This window comes from Anopheles merus, chromosome 3R (assembly GCF_017562075.2).
Source record: "Anopheles merus strain MAF chromosome 3R, AmerM5.1, whole genome shotgun sequence".
Classification (NCBI taxonomy): Eukaryota; Metazoa; Arthropoda; class Insecta; order Diptera; family Culicidae; genus Anopheles; species Anopheles merus.
This window is the reverse complement of record NC_054084.1, coordinates 23,683,002-23,702,784: the sequence shown is the minus strand read 5'-3', so window position 1 is coordinate 23,702,784 and position 19,783 is coordinate 23,683,002. Positions and strand designations below refer to the sequence as shown.

General features: G+C 43.2%; 1 protein-coding gene and 1 non-coding gene across 3 annotated transcripts in view; both read left to right on the top strand.

The window, feature by feature from the left end:
- LOC121597650 (zinc finger protein 236) overlaps window positions 1-19,558 on the top strand; it is a 71,696-nt gene extending 52,138 nt beyond the window's left edge. For both annotated transcript variants that reach the window (XM_041923554.1, XM_041923553.1), the window contains 3 exons: window positions 7,117-7,320; window positions 19,056-19,215; window positions 19,302-19,558. In XM_041923554.1, coding sequence (XP_041779488.1) covers window positions 7,117-7,320; window positions 19,056-19,215; window positions 19,302-19,485 — 548 coding nt within the window. In that variant the 3' untranslated portion in view covers window positions 19,486-19,558. The remainder of the gene's footprint in view (window positions 1-7,116; window positions 7,321-19,055; window positions 19,216-19,301) is intronic.
- LOC121598133 lies at window positions 10,645-10,722 on the top strand. Its single transcript, XR_006005526.1, has one exon. It is a non-coding gene; the product is annotated as a U6 spliceosomal RNA (small nuclear RNA).
- Window positions 19,559-19,783: the final 225 nt, after the last annotated feature.

Here is a 19,783-nt window from a genome sequence, read left to right as displayed (position 1 = left end):
GCTGTGTAAGGAAGCTGATACTTATCGTGTAAAAAACTATAATTTTCCTTAAACTCGTTTAAAACTGTTAAGTGTGGTTTAGGAATAAACCCATGTCCTAATCTTAGGATTAAAACCATGTCCTTGATCAATAAATGTAACAATTTGTTTGCAATTCAGATCAAAGTTTTCAAATGAAAAGAGGCATTGCAATTTGATTTGGATACTTACCAATTTTATGATTTTAGTCATTATTTTGCTACATCAAAGCCTCAAATCTTCTTGAGAGTTTCTTCTCCACATGCTACATACTAAAAAGTTGTTTACGTTTAATGATACAAAATGACTGTTGAAGTGCTGTGCTATTGTCAGTATCACATGATTTATCATTTTTATTGTAATTACTGAAGCCTTTCAAAGTGTTTAGTTTATAGCTTAGTAATGTCATAACATGAGACATTTTTTCTTTTTTTGTATTATCTCGTCTTATGTACTAGACCAGCGGTCGGCAAAGTCCGGCCCGCGGGCCAAATGCGGCCGCAATATTCAATCCGGCCTGCGAAAGGTGTTGACTGATTTTGAAAGATGGGAAGAAACTATTCGTTAATAAATTACTGAATATCTTTAGAATAACATTTTATACCATCGTACTCTTTCAACTTTAATTAAAGTACTTTGGAATGACGGATCGATCTCCCGGCCCAGATAACTCAGTAATGTAGCCACTTGTACTTCTGTCTTCATTTTTAGCTTCTTTTGGAACCTCAAAAATGACCCTGGGCTCTCTTGCGATGCTTTGATTGTTGCCTAATAGTACCAAGATGTAGGTGACCAAAACGCAGACACGTTCTTATGCGACGACAGACTTGTGTACGCAGTTCATTTAAGACGCTACGAGGCGTCATTCGTTGATCGCGCACGCTTCTACGTTGGTTGGTTCACTTTTCTGGTCATCATGGTAAGAGTTCGACTTCATAGAGGTGTCAAGTTGAGGGTACTGATAGAAGTTGTCTGTTGTCACATGGGATACTACTATTCAAAGTGCAATTAACGTTTTGTTAGAGCGGATGAAGATAATCCCATGATAAACCTATGAATTTGTCAATTTGTTAATGCAACCATTATGTAATTTTAACATTGTTTCAACTCGACAATAAGACTTTCGGAATGAAGGAAATCGCACACGAAATTTTAGATTGATGTGATATACTAAAGCCTGGTTATAATAAATTAATTTAAAGTTTTGCATGCGACTTGCATTTGATGGGAGATCATTAGACTTTCACCAACGCAAAACATGCACTACAAAATTTTAAATATTGTGAAACAGCTCCATACATTTTCACGCGACAATTTTTTTATTTTGTTCTATTCGTTTTTCTCAATTTGACACAAATCAGTTGGTTTCCCTTTAAATTATTTTGGGGATATTTTCGATTGTATTTGAAAGCAAAAAAAATATTTAAAAATCCCTGCTGTTTTAATGAGAACGACGATTCCACATTGTTGCTGTTTACAAGTACAACAATTATCAAAGTGCTTTTTCATAAGGAATCAGTTGTCAATTGATCTGACATGGTATTACTTATCCATAAAGCATTTTTAAAATTACTGAGTCTATTTTTACTTCGATAATTCGATTTTGTACCATACTTGGATGATATAATTACAGAAAAACAACAATAATATCTAAAATGTTTCTAAAACATTAAAATGTAATAATTTAAGCGCAATAATAAAAAACCGCATTCACCTGGCCCGCGGCACTCGATCATTTACTAAAGTTGGCCCATTGCCTCAAAAGTTTGCCGACCGCTGTACTAGACAAATAGTAAAAGAAATGTTCGATTGATTCATAAATCCATAAATTGTTGCCGCACAAAATTTTGTTTTTTTAAAGATATTGTGAATATTTTTTCTTAACAAATGAAAACAGAATCTCCAATGAAGTATGCAATCTCAGATTCAAGCGATTCACTTTTCTTTTTTCCATCAGAGAATATGAAATAAAGGCGTTCATGTTATCCGCACCGCGAGTCATGTGTCTTCGGAGTACCATGGCTCATAACATTTTAATATTTTCAGCCAACCCCCCCCTCCCCCCAGCCACACGAGCCTACCATATATGCTACCGGGAATAATGAAACACCTTGCCGGTACATGGATTTATAATGTGCTTGTTACCCGTATTTGCCTCGTTTCGTGAGAATGTTGGCGAACATTCCGTGCTTTCTCGGGAGCCTGGGCACCCTCTTTCCCGGCCCGGTTTGACTGGGAAGAAATGTTATATTTGCATACTACATCTTTTGTTTGGTGGAGGTGTAAAATATTTGTCCCAAAATCGTTCTATCATAATTTTTACAGATAAAGGTTAATTTCATAAGACACAAACTTACGCCAGTGCCCACTCTTAGTCATTCACGCCGCCAGCCGCCAGTTTACTCAGCGGATTCATTTCGTATTTCAAGCGTGCCTCTCCGTTTCCCTGTCTCTCTCTCTCCCCTTCTCTTGTTTTGTAAGCGCTAAGGTAAGGAAAAATTAAGTTTCATAAGCATCGCAGCTCCGAGACGTTTAGCTGCGTGTGGATGTGGATATCCTGCAAGGATGTGGAAGATGCGCAAACCACACGAAGTGCCATAAATATGAAAAACAAACACACGTGGAAGCGGCAGCTCGCAAGGATTAATGGAAATGAAAATCGTAAAATGCCACCGCCACACACACCTTCGCCAGCACAAAGTTGAGATGAGTTAATGGGTGCCCCGCCCCGAGCTCCTGGCCGGTAGAAGAAGTGTTACTTTTGTTTGTTGTGTGCTGTGTGCACCGCAGTCACACTACAAATGTGCCCAGGTTACGGGAGTTCATATCGGCGGTACTTCTTCACGTACGATTTTCTTACGACTTTTCATCTCCAGCAGCCTTCCTAGGGCCACCACAGCGGCAGTTTCCCCCTTTGCCGGGCCCCGGTTAATTACGGGTGTCTTCTATTGTCTTTTGAATTTTAAAACGTTCCATTTCCGCTGTGCACCATCTTTCACGCCAACTTTTGCCTCCCGTGCGCATATAAAGACACATTTTGGTTGGTGCCGCCGGAAGGAGCGGCAAGGCGGCAAAAACTCACACCTTTCCGTGGGCGCTGAATTTCACATTCAGCGCGAAGATACGAACCATATCTTATGGTTTTTTGGCCCTGCGAGTCTTTACACCATTGGCGGGCATCGGTTTCGCAAAACCTCACGATGAATACCTAATGCAAGCTGCTTGCTTGTGAGCTTGGCAATTTGCTAAGTGTTTTGCTCAAGACGGCCGGTACCGTACGGTCAAACTAAACTAGCCGGCACAAACACACACACAAATAGCCAAGCAAATTAGCGTAGCAGAGCCACACACTTGCGCAATTGATTGTGGACAAACTCTTCGTTGTGTGGTGCATGGTGCATGGGAAGTGTTGCATTTCGTGCCTTAAATGGAATGAGCAGCCATTTGCTGCTACGAAGTGAAAATTATGCATTTTGATCGCGCCCGATGCATCTCGAATTACAGTTTGTGCACACTTTTTTTTTGTTACATCGGCAGCTACTTACTATTGGTAAAATGTTTCCTCCATTCAAAGTAATCGCTTGCCATTAACCGTCACTCGATGGACACCGAGTGCCAAATAGTCCATCGTCGTAAAGTATTGTGAGCGTGTGAGTGGCAAAAAAAGCAACCTTCCATGCAAAAAGGCGATATCGTCACTAGTAGAGGACACTATCCACTAGCTTCCTACTTCAATGCATGCACACGAGTGCAGCACAGTTAGTAGCAGAGAGGGAAAAAAAGAAAGGAAAAAAACACACTCTCCACTCCGAATCCGTTTTCCGCTGAGACAAAAACACTTCTGCTCAAAGTTCTACTGCAGTTGATGAGTTTTACCATCGAAATAAAACCACGGAAGAAGAAGACGAAAACAAAAGCGCAAAGAAAAACCCTCCCCCAAGCTCTCTGCTTCCAGGAGAAGCCGTTCCGAAACTTTTGCCCTAAAATTGCATCCGCATTCTTTTGCGCAAGTTTCGATATCTGCTCCTTCTTTGCTGATGCAGCAGCTGATGTCCCCTGCGTGGATGTGGAGATTGGTGGGGGAAGAAAAAACTGTGCAAGGATCATTTCACGCGAGAGATCCTGCACCCGAAGACGCAGACCACGGTGACGAAACGCTTTCTCTACTGAAGCGGGTCCGAGCTCCGATTCCGATGCATCAGCCAATCAGCAGTCCAAGGGAATGGCTGGCTCGTTCCGCACCACAAGGACAGATCCCGGCCAAAAGCTCATCAAGCATGGACGGAGCAGCCCGGATGACAGCAAGGGTTGAGAGAGATGACAAAAAAAACGTTCACTTCACCACAGCACTCTTCACAGCACGTCAAGATGCGCCCGAACAGGGAGAAACGGAATGCAAATTGGCCATCGAACACTTGACACACAGGCGCTCGAGCACACACACACACTGCACATTCAGTGCGGGTCCCAGCGACGGCGGAAATGCACCGCACGGCGCCATAAGAAAAACTACACTTGATTATAATAATAAACATAAAAATTTATCGCATCATCCATTTTGAGTAAGAGCAACAAAAAAAGGGCTTGCAGAGAGAAAAGCAACGACAACAAAGGAAATGAAACCTAACAGAGATGTGCCGTCCCAGGGGGGGGGGGGAGCGACGAACATTCTGCATGTCCTTGAGGAGGAGTCCAAAGGAAGTGCTCTCAAAGTGGAGCGGTTGGGTTGGTACAAAAAAAAATATATATATCTATCTCGCAAACGCAACTCAAACGAACGAAGCCGAACGGATCTCCGAGATGTCATTTGCATTTCGAACGTAAAATGTCACATCATGCAAAGCAAGGAAGCGATCGTCTACTACTACTGCCGCTGCTGCGATAGTCTATTTGATGATTCCGCGATGGGAAGGGCGAAGGGCTCCCGCTGAGGCAACGGAGTCTGACGGGGGGTAGGGTTCCGTCCGTACGTCCGTTTCGTGTGCCTTTAGCTGCCAGCCAATGCCGGCTTATAGATATATATGATAATTGCATTCCGCTTTTGGGATGAATGGTTTTTAGTGCACGATAGTCGTAAGTTTGAGTTTTGCATGCGAGAGGAAATCAGCTCGACGCTGACCGCTTTCTTTGTTCGGAGTAGCATTACCGGAGAGATCGAGAGAGAGAGAGAGGGAGACAGAGAGAAAGGGGACGCAAATCTGCACTGCAAAATATTGCAGTCGATGGTGGAAACGGAAGCAACTTGCTTCTAGTGAAATATAAAAATCACTTGCAGCAGGGTAAAATAAAGTTCCTTTCCACACTCGTAGTTAGGATTTGGCTTTGAAGTGAATGAAGGACGTTGAAGGGAAGTGGGAGTATGGATTTACTTTCTAGATGTTTGTCTAGATTTAATAGTCTTGTACTACAATCTAATGCACTTTGGGAAATGCAGTATAGTACAAACATTACTAGACGACGAATAGACTATCTAAACGATATGACTTCAAACAATTTGAAAATTTTGAGATGCTTAAGGTCTTATTTAATTCATGTAGTTCAATTTAAGCAGTTAACTACCCTAGATTTTTCCATACTTTTTTCCTCATAGAATTGCGTTTAACTTTGAACTGCCGTTCGAGAAATTAGGGAAGCTTCTAAACGTTAAAGTTGTATTTTCGATTGGTAGAGACATCAGCTCGGAACCGTTCCTAACAAAGGAATTGTTTATTAATTATAATGTTAGTAAGGATTCTCATGAAATCTTCAGCCAAAACCAACAAAAGAACGTTAAATGTAAACTTTTTGCAGCAAACTTGACAGCTTGGAAAGCTTCAGTATAACAGCTTTTTGAAAGTCCGCTCCGATGCCCTCTGATCAATTGAAGTGACGTTCGTGAGGTATAATTATGATATTATAGAGAAGCAGGAATTGCAGAAAAGTAATCAACAAGCTTCTTTCCACTAAATCAACATATTACTGAACTCATTTTTATATGCTGCTTAGGAGCTAATTGAAAGATAATTCTGCTAAAAGATAGAATTTTGAAAGAACCTCAATGGCAACTGCTTCGTTCTTCCGTACAATCTTTTTAAAGCTTAACAATATTCGTATCCACTCAACCTCACATTATAATGTATATGCATTTTTCGCAACAACCTGGCTAATAAGTCCAAACGTTCAATTCGGTCCTTTGTTTGTTCGCTTTAACAGACAATTATCACTACTTTTTGATGAACTATACTATAACAAACTGTTGAACATGAGTCAATCATTCTTATGTATGAACTGAACGACTTGACTAGCTCTCATTCATTCGTCCCACCTCTAGTTCATAGGTCCTTAAAACTGTATCTGATACTAGAAAACAACTTTATCCCTTGCTTTATGCGACAGTCGCAATACTTCTGGTGGCAGGACAATCAAGATTCAAAGTAACTACAACATCTGGTCACTTATACGACACATTCAACCAAATCATTTGCAACTGCTTGTAGAATGCCATTAATATCCGGTCGTGAAAAGAGCAACATTTCGTTTTATAAAGAGATGTTTTTGTATGATTGTAAAAGTGATGGGGAGCGAGAGAGATGGAGATGTATAACCACAGGTGGACGGCGAACAATATTGGAATACACAACTGTATGACGACGACCAAAACTGACTGAGGGACCGAATAAGGGATAACCGTTTACACCAGATTTCTTCTGTTCCAAAACGATTTTCCTTTATGGCTTTCTGATCAACGACTGACGATCAATCCAAATTCTTCCCTTTTATAACAATTCACTTGCTTGCATCAGGCAATACTATCCTGCCACAATTCTTACCTGAATATCTGAAGAAGCTAATTAACAAAATTGCTATTAATTGAGCGTTTTTATGTGACGTATTGTGGGCACAATCCTGCTTGATGTTCCTGTCACCTGTAATCGCGACACATACAAACCATCCACAGCCTTTTCGTTTCTTAAATTAATACCACACGTGTACTGGAAGCGGATTTGCTTGCAAACAGTTCAACTACCGCCAAAATCCATCCATGATTGATTGAACCCAGCTAACTAATCTAATGTAATATGCTCCTTCGATTTTCCCCTCATCACAACTCCCTTCCAGCCACATTATGCTGCAGCACAGCCGGGTCCATCACGACCAGCGATCCGTCAGGGAGTTTGCCTGCCAGCACGAAGGCTGCCACTATCTCGCCCGTTCCGCGACCGATGCCCGCCGCCATCTGGTGTCCCACACGAGCGAGCGGAACTTTGCCTGCAGCGAGCCCGGCTGCGACTACCGGGGGAAATCACTCGCCCAGTTGCGTAGGTAAGTCGAATTCTGTCCGTCTTTCTCTCGATAATTAAACGCTAATTTAGCCCAAAACATCCAGCAGTACCGGCACATACACGCCGGACGATGACGGATGGTTGTTGTTTGTGATTGTGAGGTGTTTTTCTATTTCTTATACTTTTTGATTAATAAATTACCACATTCGCAAGGGAATTTTGCCCACAGTACCAGTAGGCATCAATTAATTTGTGTGCAGCACACTTCTAGGTCGAACCAGTACGAGAACTATCCCACAGAGCAGCGGGTTGGATTATCTCATCAATATCTTCAAACAAGGCTACCTCGGCGGACGGACGGGCAGATGCATACAGACGGGATTTAAATACATTAGCATTATCAGCTGGTACATTCTTTGCTTTTTTTCTCCCCAGTTTTCCTTTTCCCGCGCCCATGAATCATGTGCATTAGCATTGAATTCAATGTATTGTGTGCTAACGCGTGCCACTAACTGTTTGCCACAAGTTGGGGAAGCTGTTGGGGAGAGCTGCCTGGCTCACTCGCCTGCCATATAAGGCAAATCACGCCTAGGCACCTTAAGGCACCAAACAGGATAGATTACACACTGTACCATTTGCTATTGTGTATTGCAGTGCGCTCTTACGCTTCTTGCGTTCTAAAGAAGAATTTCACGTGTACCTGTCGGTACAGCTCCAGCAACCGGGACGCACTCCACACCAAGCGACGGATGCGCAGCACATAACATAATGCGACAACAAAGAAAACATTTCAACATAAATGCAAACCATGTTTTCCGTCCCTTCCCTCCCTGCTGTCTGTGCTCTATCGCGAATGTGCAGATAATTTATCATCGAACGCGGGGTATTGGGTGAGCTGTGTTTAGTATGTGTACGCTGCTCACCAGAGCACTTCACGTCATCGTCCGGGGACGGCGCGCGTAACGAGCGTTCGATAACCGATCTGCGTGAATCTTTTACGCATGAAGGATTTCAACCCAACCTTCGGGGTTTGGGGCTTTGTCCTCGGTGCAGGAGCGATCGATCGGTCCTGCGATGTTTTGCACATTTTCTGCACTTCTGCAAAGACTGCTGCAACACGAGGAACAGCGAGTTCCAGAAATAACTACAGCGCGCTAGCATACACACTAGTGCGCACAAAAAAAAACAGACGCTCTCCTTCCTATCAAACAGACAGATGCACACACACGCACACACGGGCATACCCAAAACAACTACAAGGCAATGGAGAATAATTAAATTAAATTAATACCGCATTCCTTTGATATCGAAGCACTTTTTTATTGTTTTTAATTTTCAATCTTACACACATATTCACTACCGTTCGCTGCGATTACTGCTGCTGCTGCTGCTGCTGCTGCTGCTACTGCTGCACATTGACTTGCCACTCGCCACTCGGAACCACCTTTTCGTCATATTAAGATCGGTGGTTTACGCAACGAGTTTTTGTTTCTCCCTTACCTTCAATGGCCGAGCTATCAGCTGCCCTGCTTGTGGGGTTTAGTGCATGCACATAAATAAGCAAAGGAAGCGAAGGTAGCTGTGAGTGAGAATGACGTTCCTGCCACGGTTTACGCGAACAGCCGCCAAGTATACGCGAAATAATTGGACACGAGCATGCCCGCGTGAAGGCCTTCGAGAGAGAGAGAGCCAAAGATTGTGGGATATTGGGACTGCGAAATTGATGGGCTCACGGAACGGAACGGTTTACCCTGGGAAATTCGCAAAATTCTATAGCCACATCCCTAATCGGTTCGGGGATCGGGTTTTTTGTTTTATTTCAATGCTTTTTTAGGCTGGTGTTTGTTGTTTAGTCTTCTGGCTTCTGTTTCTCCTCAACCGTTTGAAGCATTGTTCGCTTGTTTGATGTAAGATTTTGCTCAAGAAATTAGTTGCTTGTTTTAGTTTATTGCTTATAATTGCTTCGAGGATTTAACTTGATGTTGAACATTTCAATGATTTATTTTGAATTTTTCTACTAAAATCCTTTCAAAAATCGCATCAATACGTATACTCCCAAAAAAACGCCATTTTGCTTGCAGCCTCCTCGATCAAGCACCTTTTAACCAAGGGAAAAAAGGCTGCACAACACGAGGCTGCGATGAAGCGAAAGCGATCGGGAATGCATATTTTGGACAGTGCTGCAATCGGTACTGCAAGGTACTTCAATCGGTAGAGCAAGCCACCAACCACAGGGTGGCATTGAAGGCAAACAAACAAACAAACAAACAAAGAGCATACTTCAAATGGAAACACATTTTACGGGACATCGAAAAAGCGGACAAAAGTTTCGTTTGTATCGGAAAAAAGGAGGCAAGATCAAATCAAACGGCACTCCGTGGTTTTGTGATAGCGATGAGCAAAAAGACACAGGGCAAAAGTTGGCAAAAAAGTGATCCCATTTAAGGTACCCAAACAATCGAACCGAGAATGACGGAGGGGCGCTACAATGCCAACGAAGCGTTTGATGGCACGAAATGAATGTGGCAAACAACATCAATAACAACAATTCAAGTCTTTCTGTGTTCTGCTTTTACTCCTTCAAGAATGCGAACGAAGATCGTGGTTTTCGTTGATCGACGAATAACAAAAACTAGTGGTGGCCTGTCAGGGGCGTAATATTGTCAAAATGTAGATCAAAGTGAGATATCAACTACGGGACGGAGTATTTTTTTTGGAGGATCACAGTTTTTGGTTTCTGTACAAGCGAATAAATTCCTTCAATGCTCGGTTTTTAAGAGCGATTGATAGCAGTTCAGCAATACGCAGCTGTGTTTCGAAGAATGTACGCCTCGTATGTCAACATCAAGAATTTCGGTTTGTTTTGGACACTCAACGGATTCGGTCACATCGTTTCAAGTACTGTTGAAGACTGTCTGCAGCAAATTAGAAAATAAAATTCAATTTTGGAAATATTTGCCCCAATACTCCAATTGGATTATTCGTGTGTATTCGGAAGCTCTCTACTGCCTCTTCTATTGGTTAGCTTAATGCGATACACGCCAAACCTACTCGGTACGCCTTATGTCTACTTCCCTGGCATGACCATGACACCATCCATCGTTCTGCGTATGCTGCACTGTGCCGTCTTCTAGGCCTTTATTCTCTTTCTGTCAGAAGACGTAACACACAGAGCATTTTCATATCCCGCTTGCTTAATGCTACAGTATCGCAGCGACATTTACGCCCCATTTCGACCACTTACGTCTAGGATGACTCTGTCAATAGTTTAGGTCAGCACCATCGCTCCGCAATGTAGGTTAAATTTAACACCTCTTCTTCTTCTTTGGCACAACAACTGCTGTCGGTCAATACCTGCGCCTGTGTCCTAGCTTCGGCTGGACATATACTAAAATTGGAACGATACAGAGAAGATTATAGCATGGCCCCTGCGCAAGGACGAGCTGCGCCTGTACCCACTAGTGAAGTGAGGAGCTTGGCTTTCAGTGACTTATTGTTACCATAGCAGGATAGTCAAGTCCTACGTATGGGGACACGGTCTATTTGGGACTTAAACCCATGACGGGCATGTTGTTACGTCGTACAAGTTAACGACTGTACAACCAGACCGGCTCCCACTACATGCTGAAAAACGCCATAAAGTCTCTTGAATAGCTTTTCTCCGAAAGAGTATGTTGCTGAGCGAGCCGAGCCATTCACATTGTTAGCTGTTGCAAAATGGTTTAATTATTGCGATACTTACTATCTCTCGATGTATCTGAAGGTCTAAAGTCATACATACTGAAATTTAACACTATCCCGGTTTATTTCAACTTTGGTATTTCAACTCAGTGCCTCAAAGAAAGACTTTCTGTTGTAGTCGTAGGGAATTGAGGGGTAAAGTTTAGAATTTGTCCGAACATTATCTAACACTCACTGTATCTTGTCTCAATCAGGTTCATCATGGCCGGTGGAAGAACAATAAAATATTTAATTGGGGATAAATTTTACACCGATATTTGTATTAATTTTGGCGCAACTATTGTACATGATCCTGGTCCTCCTTTTAATGTTTCAAATGATGGGCTGAGCAATATTTAGAGGAAGGCATTTTCAGTTGACAAAGATTTAAATTTTAAAAACCAATTGAATTTTTCAAATTAATAAAGCTTTCGTATAGAAATCTTTTAGAATCCATTTTTACACATCTTAATTGTCTTATAAAATGCTGTAATTATCTTTAAAGCATTTACGGAAATATTAATTTCAGCATAACCTTCACCTTCTCTTGCTCACAATCCAACAAATTACATCGAACAATCCTTAGCCTGCTTCACATTACCGCTTGCCCGGGCAGACACGATCATCAAACTGCGGACACATTGTATGAAAACATGGATCGCTTTCTACACCTTCTAGGCTGCATCATTTCCTACATCTTTCTTTCTTGTCGTTGCATGCATAATGCATAAAATTATTGCACCGTCCACCGAGATAGCGTCATCATAAATTAAGGCAAAAAACCCCAACCCGTCCAACAATGGGATGTGGGAAGGGCGGCTGGCTTTGGCCCTCGAACGCCATCGAACGCCCCATAAACCAACGATCCTACTAGACCATCCCGTTCGCATGCGCCTCATCAAGATCAACTGGCCGAATCGGTCACGAACTTATCACCCAGTTCGATGCGAAATTCCTGCTTACTTTTCACCCCCTGTTAAGCTGTATAGGGGTACGGTTAATATTCCACCCCGAGCGCGCTCCATTTTCCATTGTTTGCACCAGTTTGTGTGTGTTTGGGGCTGGTGTTTAGCAAACCGACCGACCGACCCCGGGACGGCGCACGTCTGTTAATCGGTTGCATATGCATATTTTCCTCCTCTATCTGCCGGTACATCATCATCTTTTGCGTAGTGGCTGCTACTGTGCTCCTCCGTTCCTCTGCTGCGGCCCTCCAAAAAGCTCCCAGTTAGTTACTTTTATTAAAAGTAAATGGTCAAACACACCAACCAGGCTGCCGACTGGTACGTACTGTTAGCACTATTCTTTACACAATCTGCACACTCCACAAACAGGCAATGCCATTTTTCCAAATGCACTCCTTTTTTTCCACGTACGGTTTTATTTCTTGTGCTTTTTCCCTCCTTTCTTCCAAAGAAGAACGCCCAAGCAGCAAAGAAAGGAAGAAAAAACACTCCACCAGTCCGTGGACAAAACTGGGAACGGCAAAAAAAACACGGCCACTTTTCCCTACGCTCAGATAATTCTTTATGTTATTATTTCATTTTATTATCATTTGCATTATTATGCATTCCTCGGGCAACGGGTGGAATGGGGCGGGGGGGGGGCAAATGCATAATAGCTGCATAAATAGGGGCAGGACCGGGGTGGGCACAGCCGCTTGCGCCTACATTACCGTGGATGACGATGTTAATGACGCTTGTGTTGTGGATGTGTCATCAATATCTTGGACGAGGAGGAACAACCGCAGCACAGCCGGCCGGAGTCGAGCATGGGGTAAACAGATTTTACAGCTTAAGACACACCGTCCAAACCGTCCACTGCAAGGCTCCGGCGTATGGCCAATACCAGCAGCGGCCGTAGTAACGCCGCCCGCAATGCAGACGCTCAACGGCACCCGGGCCCCGGTGCGGAGTGCAGTCTTAATCAAAACAGACAATCCTCACGATACGCACATTAAGAAGCTGATGCTGCTCCTTTTGTGAGTGGGGAGAACGCCATGGTCCGTGGCCATTTTTATGAAGCGCGCGGGTTGGGATGTATTGTGGGGAATGAAATTCCGCACCCTGATCTGGCAAGCGATGGCCCCCGCCACAAGCAATGGCTGAAAATGGGTGCAAACGAACAAAGACAATAGTTGCGAATGGGGGAAAACGAAATGAAGAACCATCCTCCATCCTCTCCAGCATAGCACCATCCTCCCGTAAACGATTTGTTTACTTCCGCAACCGTCCCGGTCCCGGACACACAGCCACACTGCAATGGATTAGCTGTGCGCTAACCGTACTGGGAAAAGCGCTCTGTGATGCTGCTCCTTGCCATGCATTGCCATGATGCCGTGTTATGGTTATGACGAACGCGCGTCGGAACGCTCCCAGCTGCACAAATGGGTTTATTAGACCACCACCGCACACAACAACCCGAATCCGATCCAATCCTATTGCAGTGTGTGTGTGTGTGTGTGTGTGTCTCGGACTGTAAATAGGGAAGCAATACACTGGGACGGCATTGGCGGCATGATCTGTCCGCGCCTGTCGATGAGGCGAACCTTTCTCTGACCTTTCTTCGCACACAGCTTTCGCGCGTGAGAGTGTTAGCGCTCTCGCTCTCAAAGGAAGCTCGCATTGCGCTTATTGCGCATAAAAATGTCTTCATATTTTTCGTGGTTATGCCTGACTTTACACTACACACTGCTGCTAGCTAGCGTTCAGCACAGCATTAGCACAGTGCAAACATTGAGCAAAACGGTGGTTCATTTCAAACAGCTCAATTGACGGGGCCGGCCGAGAGCTGTTTATGTAAAAGAAGCTCGAGCAAAAGCTTGCAAGCAGAGAAAATTGGCTGAATGCAACGGTTAGTCGTTAAGAATTTATTTTATTGTGCGATGAGCTTCTTCACTTCAATTTTTTATATTAAATATATTTTTTCTGATAATTAATACATATTACAAGCAGACAATAATTCATTAATACAAGCATTTCTTCTTAATTTTAACATTTTTTTCAAAATGAAGAGCAGTTTTTTGCAAGGATGCTACTTTCTGTTGGGAAAACATGATGAATATCCTTAATAATTCAAATTTGTTAAATGAAAAGGACTTATTAGAATCCCCTAGATCTTCCCAGGAAGTGGATTGTAAACTCCATTTCAACATATTCTTCATTTCTCTCTGCCAAGACATCGGACTGCACAGGATCTGGTGTGGACAAACAGTGATTTGATCGGTACACAGGAATGCATACATTTGAATGTTGTTAAGAGATTATACGCTGGTAAAATTAAAATATTGGGTAATTGATTGATTGAGGCTGTTAAGTACTAAAATGCTTGTTGAAAACGTCTCCGATAGACTGCGGATTGCAGCCTGTTCACTGAATATTACCAAGTCAGTGAATATGGTCACTATGGTCCTTCCACGTCTTGCTCTAGAGTCTAGATCCTTGTTAATTTAGAGAAATTCGACGGTCAAATTTCGCTCCAACTCTCTCTCTCTCTCTCTCTCTCTCTCTCTCTCTCTCTCTCTCTCTCTCTCTCTCTTTCTCTTATTGTTCGTATCTCTTGAAGCCCAAAAGACTGGAATAAGTCATGGACATGCTGTACATTGATATTCATCAGTGTACCATAGCCATTAATAAAATGGTTGATCCATTGACGGGAAAAACGCAAATCGCATTCTGTTGGGCTAGATTTGAGAACAGCGTGAGCGTCGTTCTTACTGTTTCGAACGTAGAGTGCAGTAGAACGGAGCTGCAAATACTCGTCAAAGCCGTGAACGAACTACAACCACGAGAAACACAAATGTGTTCATTGTTTATGTTCATAACTTGGGGTATAAATTTGAAGTAATAGCGTTAAGCCTATGACTTTACAGCATTTCTAAGAAGGCCCTTAAATATGTGAGATTTAAGTAACATTTCTAATATTAAAGTAAAAGTCAAACACTACTGTCCAAATACGGATCTTGATTCGTTGTTATCTTCATCAGCACAGCGCTTCCATTATTAATAAGTATGCTAGAAGATAGTGAATGCAGAAGAGGATGCAAGAGTGATCTTGAACATCTCCGAGTGATCATGAAAATAGACCTATCAAGAAGTATTGTGGTTTCAATGGCTCCTTAGCGTGTCTGTAACAATCTTCTGATGAATTAAGTTAACGTAACTAACTAATACGTCCATAAGGTTTTCATCTTCATTTATACATTTGCAGCTTAGATTTGATTGGCTTGTTGTGATCCTGCTATCCAAAAATCCTGCAATGTAAGCATTGCTCTGTATTAATAACTAGAGGCCTCCAGAATATCAAAATACATTATTATACAATTACCTCAACTTCCACGGCAACGGCCTGGTCTCTCCACATTGGATATCAGTATTCTGCGATTTATCTTCAGCCTGATGCGATCAGCCATTCCCATCCCCTGCCGACGACACGACAGTAAAAAGGCAGCTGACAGTTGAGAACCCAGCAACTCGAATCGCACAACTACGCTTTCAGCAAACTGCGGTAACATACAAATATTCCACAAAATGTCCGCCACCATTCCCTCCATTGCCTTCCAGTTCTGCCGATTGGCTTTCCCGATCGACCGATCGCACCGAATCGGGTGGCTCCACATTCTGAAACATAATACCTAAAATGCGAGCAAAACCCTAACCCCCCGGCCCTTTCCCTAGCCAAGTGGCGACGTTCGAATTCGACAAGAAAGGAAAGGGGAAAACACCACCATTTCAACGGCACGGCTTCCGAGTCCGAATGTCGCCTTCACTCGCCGAATGCCGATTGTCGCATAGTGATCGCAATTTACATAAAACGCGCGGTGGAAGCGCTGCAAAAATGCAGACGAGAGACGGTGAGAAACAGAAATGTAACCTCGTCCACACAAACTTCAGGACGAAGAACGCGATCGATACACGCCATCGTCGTAACCCGCCACCGCGATCACTGCAAACATGCGCTTCTTCTCACCTAGGTTGCTTCTCACTGTCGCTAAAAGAAGACGACGCAATGAGCCCTGTGCCGTTTGGGCTGCATATTTATGCACTCGATCGTCTCCCCGTCTCGATGCTCCATCGGACCTTACCTCAAAAGCGATACACTTTCTTTCCCCCCCCCCCCCCTACTTACTTCAGGCAAATATTTCACCGCAGAACGCAGCGCTGAGGACTGTGGTGATATTCGATCAAGATGTGTCTGCGTTCCACCCCTTTACTCCAGGGACGGCACAGGCAACACGACTCCAAGCTCCGCAACGAACGAATGAAGGAAGCGATGCAAAACGAAAATTCGATCGCGGTGCTTTGTTTCCTTGCACGGATCCTTGTACGCCGCGCGACTGTCCGCGATTCCGCTTGGCGGGCTCGGGTGTTCGCGGCCCGGGTTGCTATTGTAATATGATCGTGGCACAGGCGTGTATACAGGCGCGGTGTGTAAGTGGAGTGAAATTGTTACAGTTTAAATCTCCTGTTTGTCGCCAGGCCGTACTTTGGCCGTATAAGGGCCCCGCTGATCGGGGCTGGCTGATCGAGCAAGCAGTAGCACCCCCGTTTTGCAGGGGCAGCGTAATGAAACGTAACATTAATCGCAAGATGTCCATCGTGTTCGGGAGTCGAAACGTTGGGCGTGGGAGAAAGGATGGTGTGGAGGAAGGAATGTAACCAATGAATAAGTCACATGGGGACACTTAGAGGACGTGTATGGTTCGACAAACAGGCGAAGCCTGAAAGTAACTACAATTATTAAATTTCTGCCATCCGAATTCATATTATTGCTGTCAAATCAAGTGTACATGGTACATCAAATCCAGTCTTAATTGTTCCCCCGACTGTATTGCTCAGAATCCGCAGCCGCATTCTGTGTTTCAAAACACACTATAGTAATAAAAATGAAAGATCATGTGCCACGCTTGAACCTCCTTGTGACCCTTTACAATTCAAGCTTATGTTCTCGTGGAAACAGGCTTTACGGTACGAGTTGTCTTGGTGTCAATGACGAATGACATGATCAGTGGAGCCTAGCGAGCTTGATCGTCGTACATACCATACAGATTGTAGCGGCTCCTTCATTAGGCTATCCATGCAACCATGCATGGAGCTGAACATCCCTCGAAGAATCATTCTCTAAAAGTGGCTGTCGTCAGATCAGGACTATTTAGTGAGTCTTCAGGCTATGGCAAGACTCAGACTTGTTCCTTCCTGCTGGTATCTACTCAGAAGATACCTAATCATTATTGGCTAACCAAGATATAATCGTTAAGGTCGTACCCTAGTTGACCAAATCCAAGCACCTTCAAATACTTCAGAATATCAGATAATGAAAAGATCATTAGACTTCCTCTATGAGATTTAGTCCTTATCCCAGTTATTCTATGATAAAATGACCTACGTTTCAAGTTAGTCATTCGAACCAGACATTGAAAAGAATGTCAAAGATATAGGTAACTAGAAATGTCTTAAAGATCATTTTATGTCTAAAAAAAACTTTCAAAATTTACTGAAAATTGGTATAAAAATCAACGGGATTAGATAGAGATTAGGATTTAAAGACTTTTTTGAGATCAGTTTCCGAGTAAAAGGTCCAGGATGGATATAGATTTAAGAGCTTTCGAATTGTTATTATTTGACTAAATGTATCTTAAATGCAATTCGCCTCTTTACGCCGTTTGACTATTCATTTGTCTCTGGTAATACTATTAATTGTAAATATTTAATGCATTCTTCTTTGAAAAGTATTTCCTCATTTTCCCAGAGCCCTGCAATTGGAACAAAAATTGCATAAAGCCTAGAGCCTTCATGGACATCATAATTGAGTTTCGTAACAGGGAACTATTTGAGTAATAAGCGATCCTTAAGCAGTTTTGTAGCTTGTATCCTTTTCTTCATCTTTAAACATAATCATAAACTGTCTAGACTGTTAAGGTTAATTTCATGACGTATGAAATGTCCATTTTCCTTCAGTCCATTGGTAATGAATCTTAAACTACACTAAAATACCCAGAGCTCACCTTCACGGCTGCTTCCTTATCCCCTACGCGTGCACTCCGCCCCTGTAGTTCCATTAAGCTTGATGTGATGAACGAGGAAGATCATGTTCCCATGGTAACCCCCATGGGGGAAAGCCAGCTCATCCAATATCCATTCGAGCAGCCTACTAAGAACCTCGTGGTACGGTACCTCTTTCGCCCGGCCGCACCCCGTACAGTAAACGTAGCCATTTTGGCGAAGTGAAAAACCTTAATACATATTATTATCGACACGATAGCATCAACGTGTAGTATAATTTATATGATCACAACCGCAACTGTCTCTTTATTGTTGTTTCTGCAATGCTTCTGCTGCTGCTGCTGCTGCTGCTGCTCGCAATGGTTTAACTGCTCTTGTTCCTTTTTTCTGTTGCTGTTGCTCCACCGATGACCTCCTCTCTCGGAAGACGCGTGCGCCCTCGATCATACTGCGCCTCGAGACTTCCTCCTCGCAGGGAATCCGCACTCACATTGCTTGTATCGCTGTAGCAGCAGCAGCAGCAGCAGCAGCAGCAGGCCTTTAATAAGTCACGATTTCTTCATTTTACGGCAGTCCAATTTGGTGCGCGACCGATCACATCGAACGATTCTGGACAGTGCTGTGTCCACCCCCCCGGGAACCTCGGCCTGGACCGTCCTCACCCGTGTACACGGTCGATCATTATGCTTATGCTGCGTGCCGAATCGATGCGGAAAAAGAATGTGCAATGAAGGAAGGAAAAATGCATTCCCCGCAAGCCGATGCCCGATCGATCGGACAATCAAAGTGCACCAGATTTTACCTGCCGTCTTGGGACGGGACTTATCAAGTGAATTTATTGTTCAACTCGCACTGCGGCTGCCCAAGCAACACGTGACATGCAGGGGACAAGGGACAGCGCATTACCATTTAATGTGTCAACTCTACCCATATTTGAAGTGGTAGACGACGAACCTCGTTCCCCTAAATTGATCTTCGATCTTGACTCGATCCTCTCTTAGTGTGATAAATAAATGTTTTTTTTTTTATTCCCTCTCTCTCTCCACACAAACAGACATGCACTTTTTCGGCACGAGGAGCTGGAGAAAAAGTACAAATGTGATCAGTGTGACTTTGCGACGCACATTCCCGGACACCTGCGCCGGCATCTGCTGGTGCACACCGGCAGCAAACCATTCTCCTGTCCACACTGCGACTATTCCTGCAACAACATTGTAAGTGTGGGCTATAATAGCTGACGAATGATTTTACCTTCAGTGCAACTCTTTATCTCAATTATTTCCCCTCCTCTTGTTTGTAGGAAAATTTACGCAAGCACGTTATTTCTACCGCGAAGCATAAGGGGAAATTTTTGTACGAGTGTAAATTTTGCCCCAGCGGCGCGGCGAATGAAGCAAGCAGCACGCCACCGTACGGTACCAACTTTCAGAAAGAGTTTAAGGACCATCTACAGCACAGCCACAAGCTTACGCCGGAGGAAGTGAAAATGTTTACTGCCACTTTACTGTAACCGAAATTTGAGAAGAATGTAAAGATTATTAGGATATGGAAATAAATCTGAAAACAAAATGTAAAGACAGCTGAGTATCATGACTATTAAAATTGCTAAATTTCGAAAACTATTTAGGTCTTAAAAATAGGAAACGAATGAAATGTGCATCAAAAATAAACAACAGAAAGGTGTGGAAAATTCAAAGTATCTATGGAAAAGCGCCACTCTGCATACGGTGGTGAGTTGTTGAACTAATAGATGTTACATTTTTCCTATAAAAGGAAATGGTT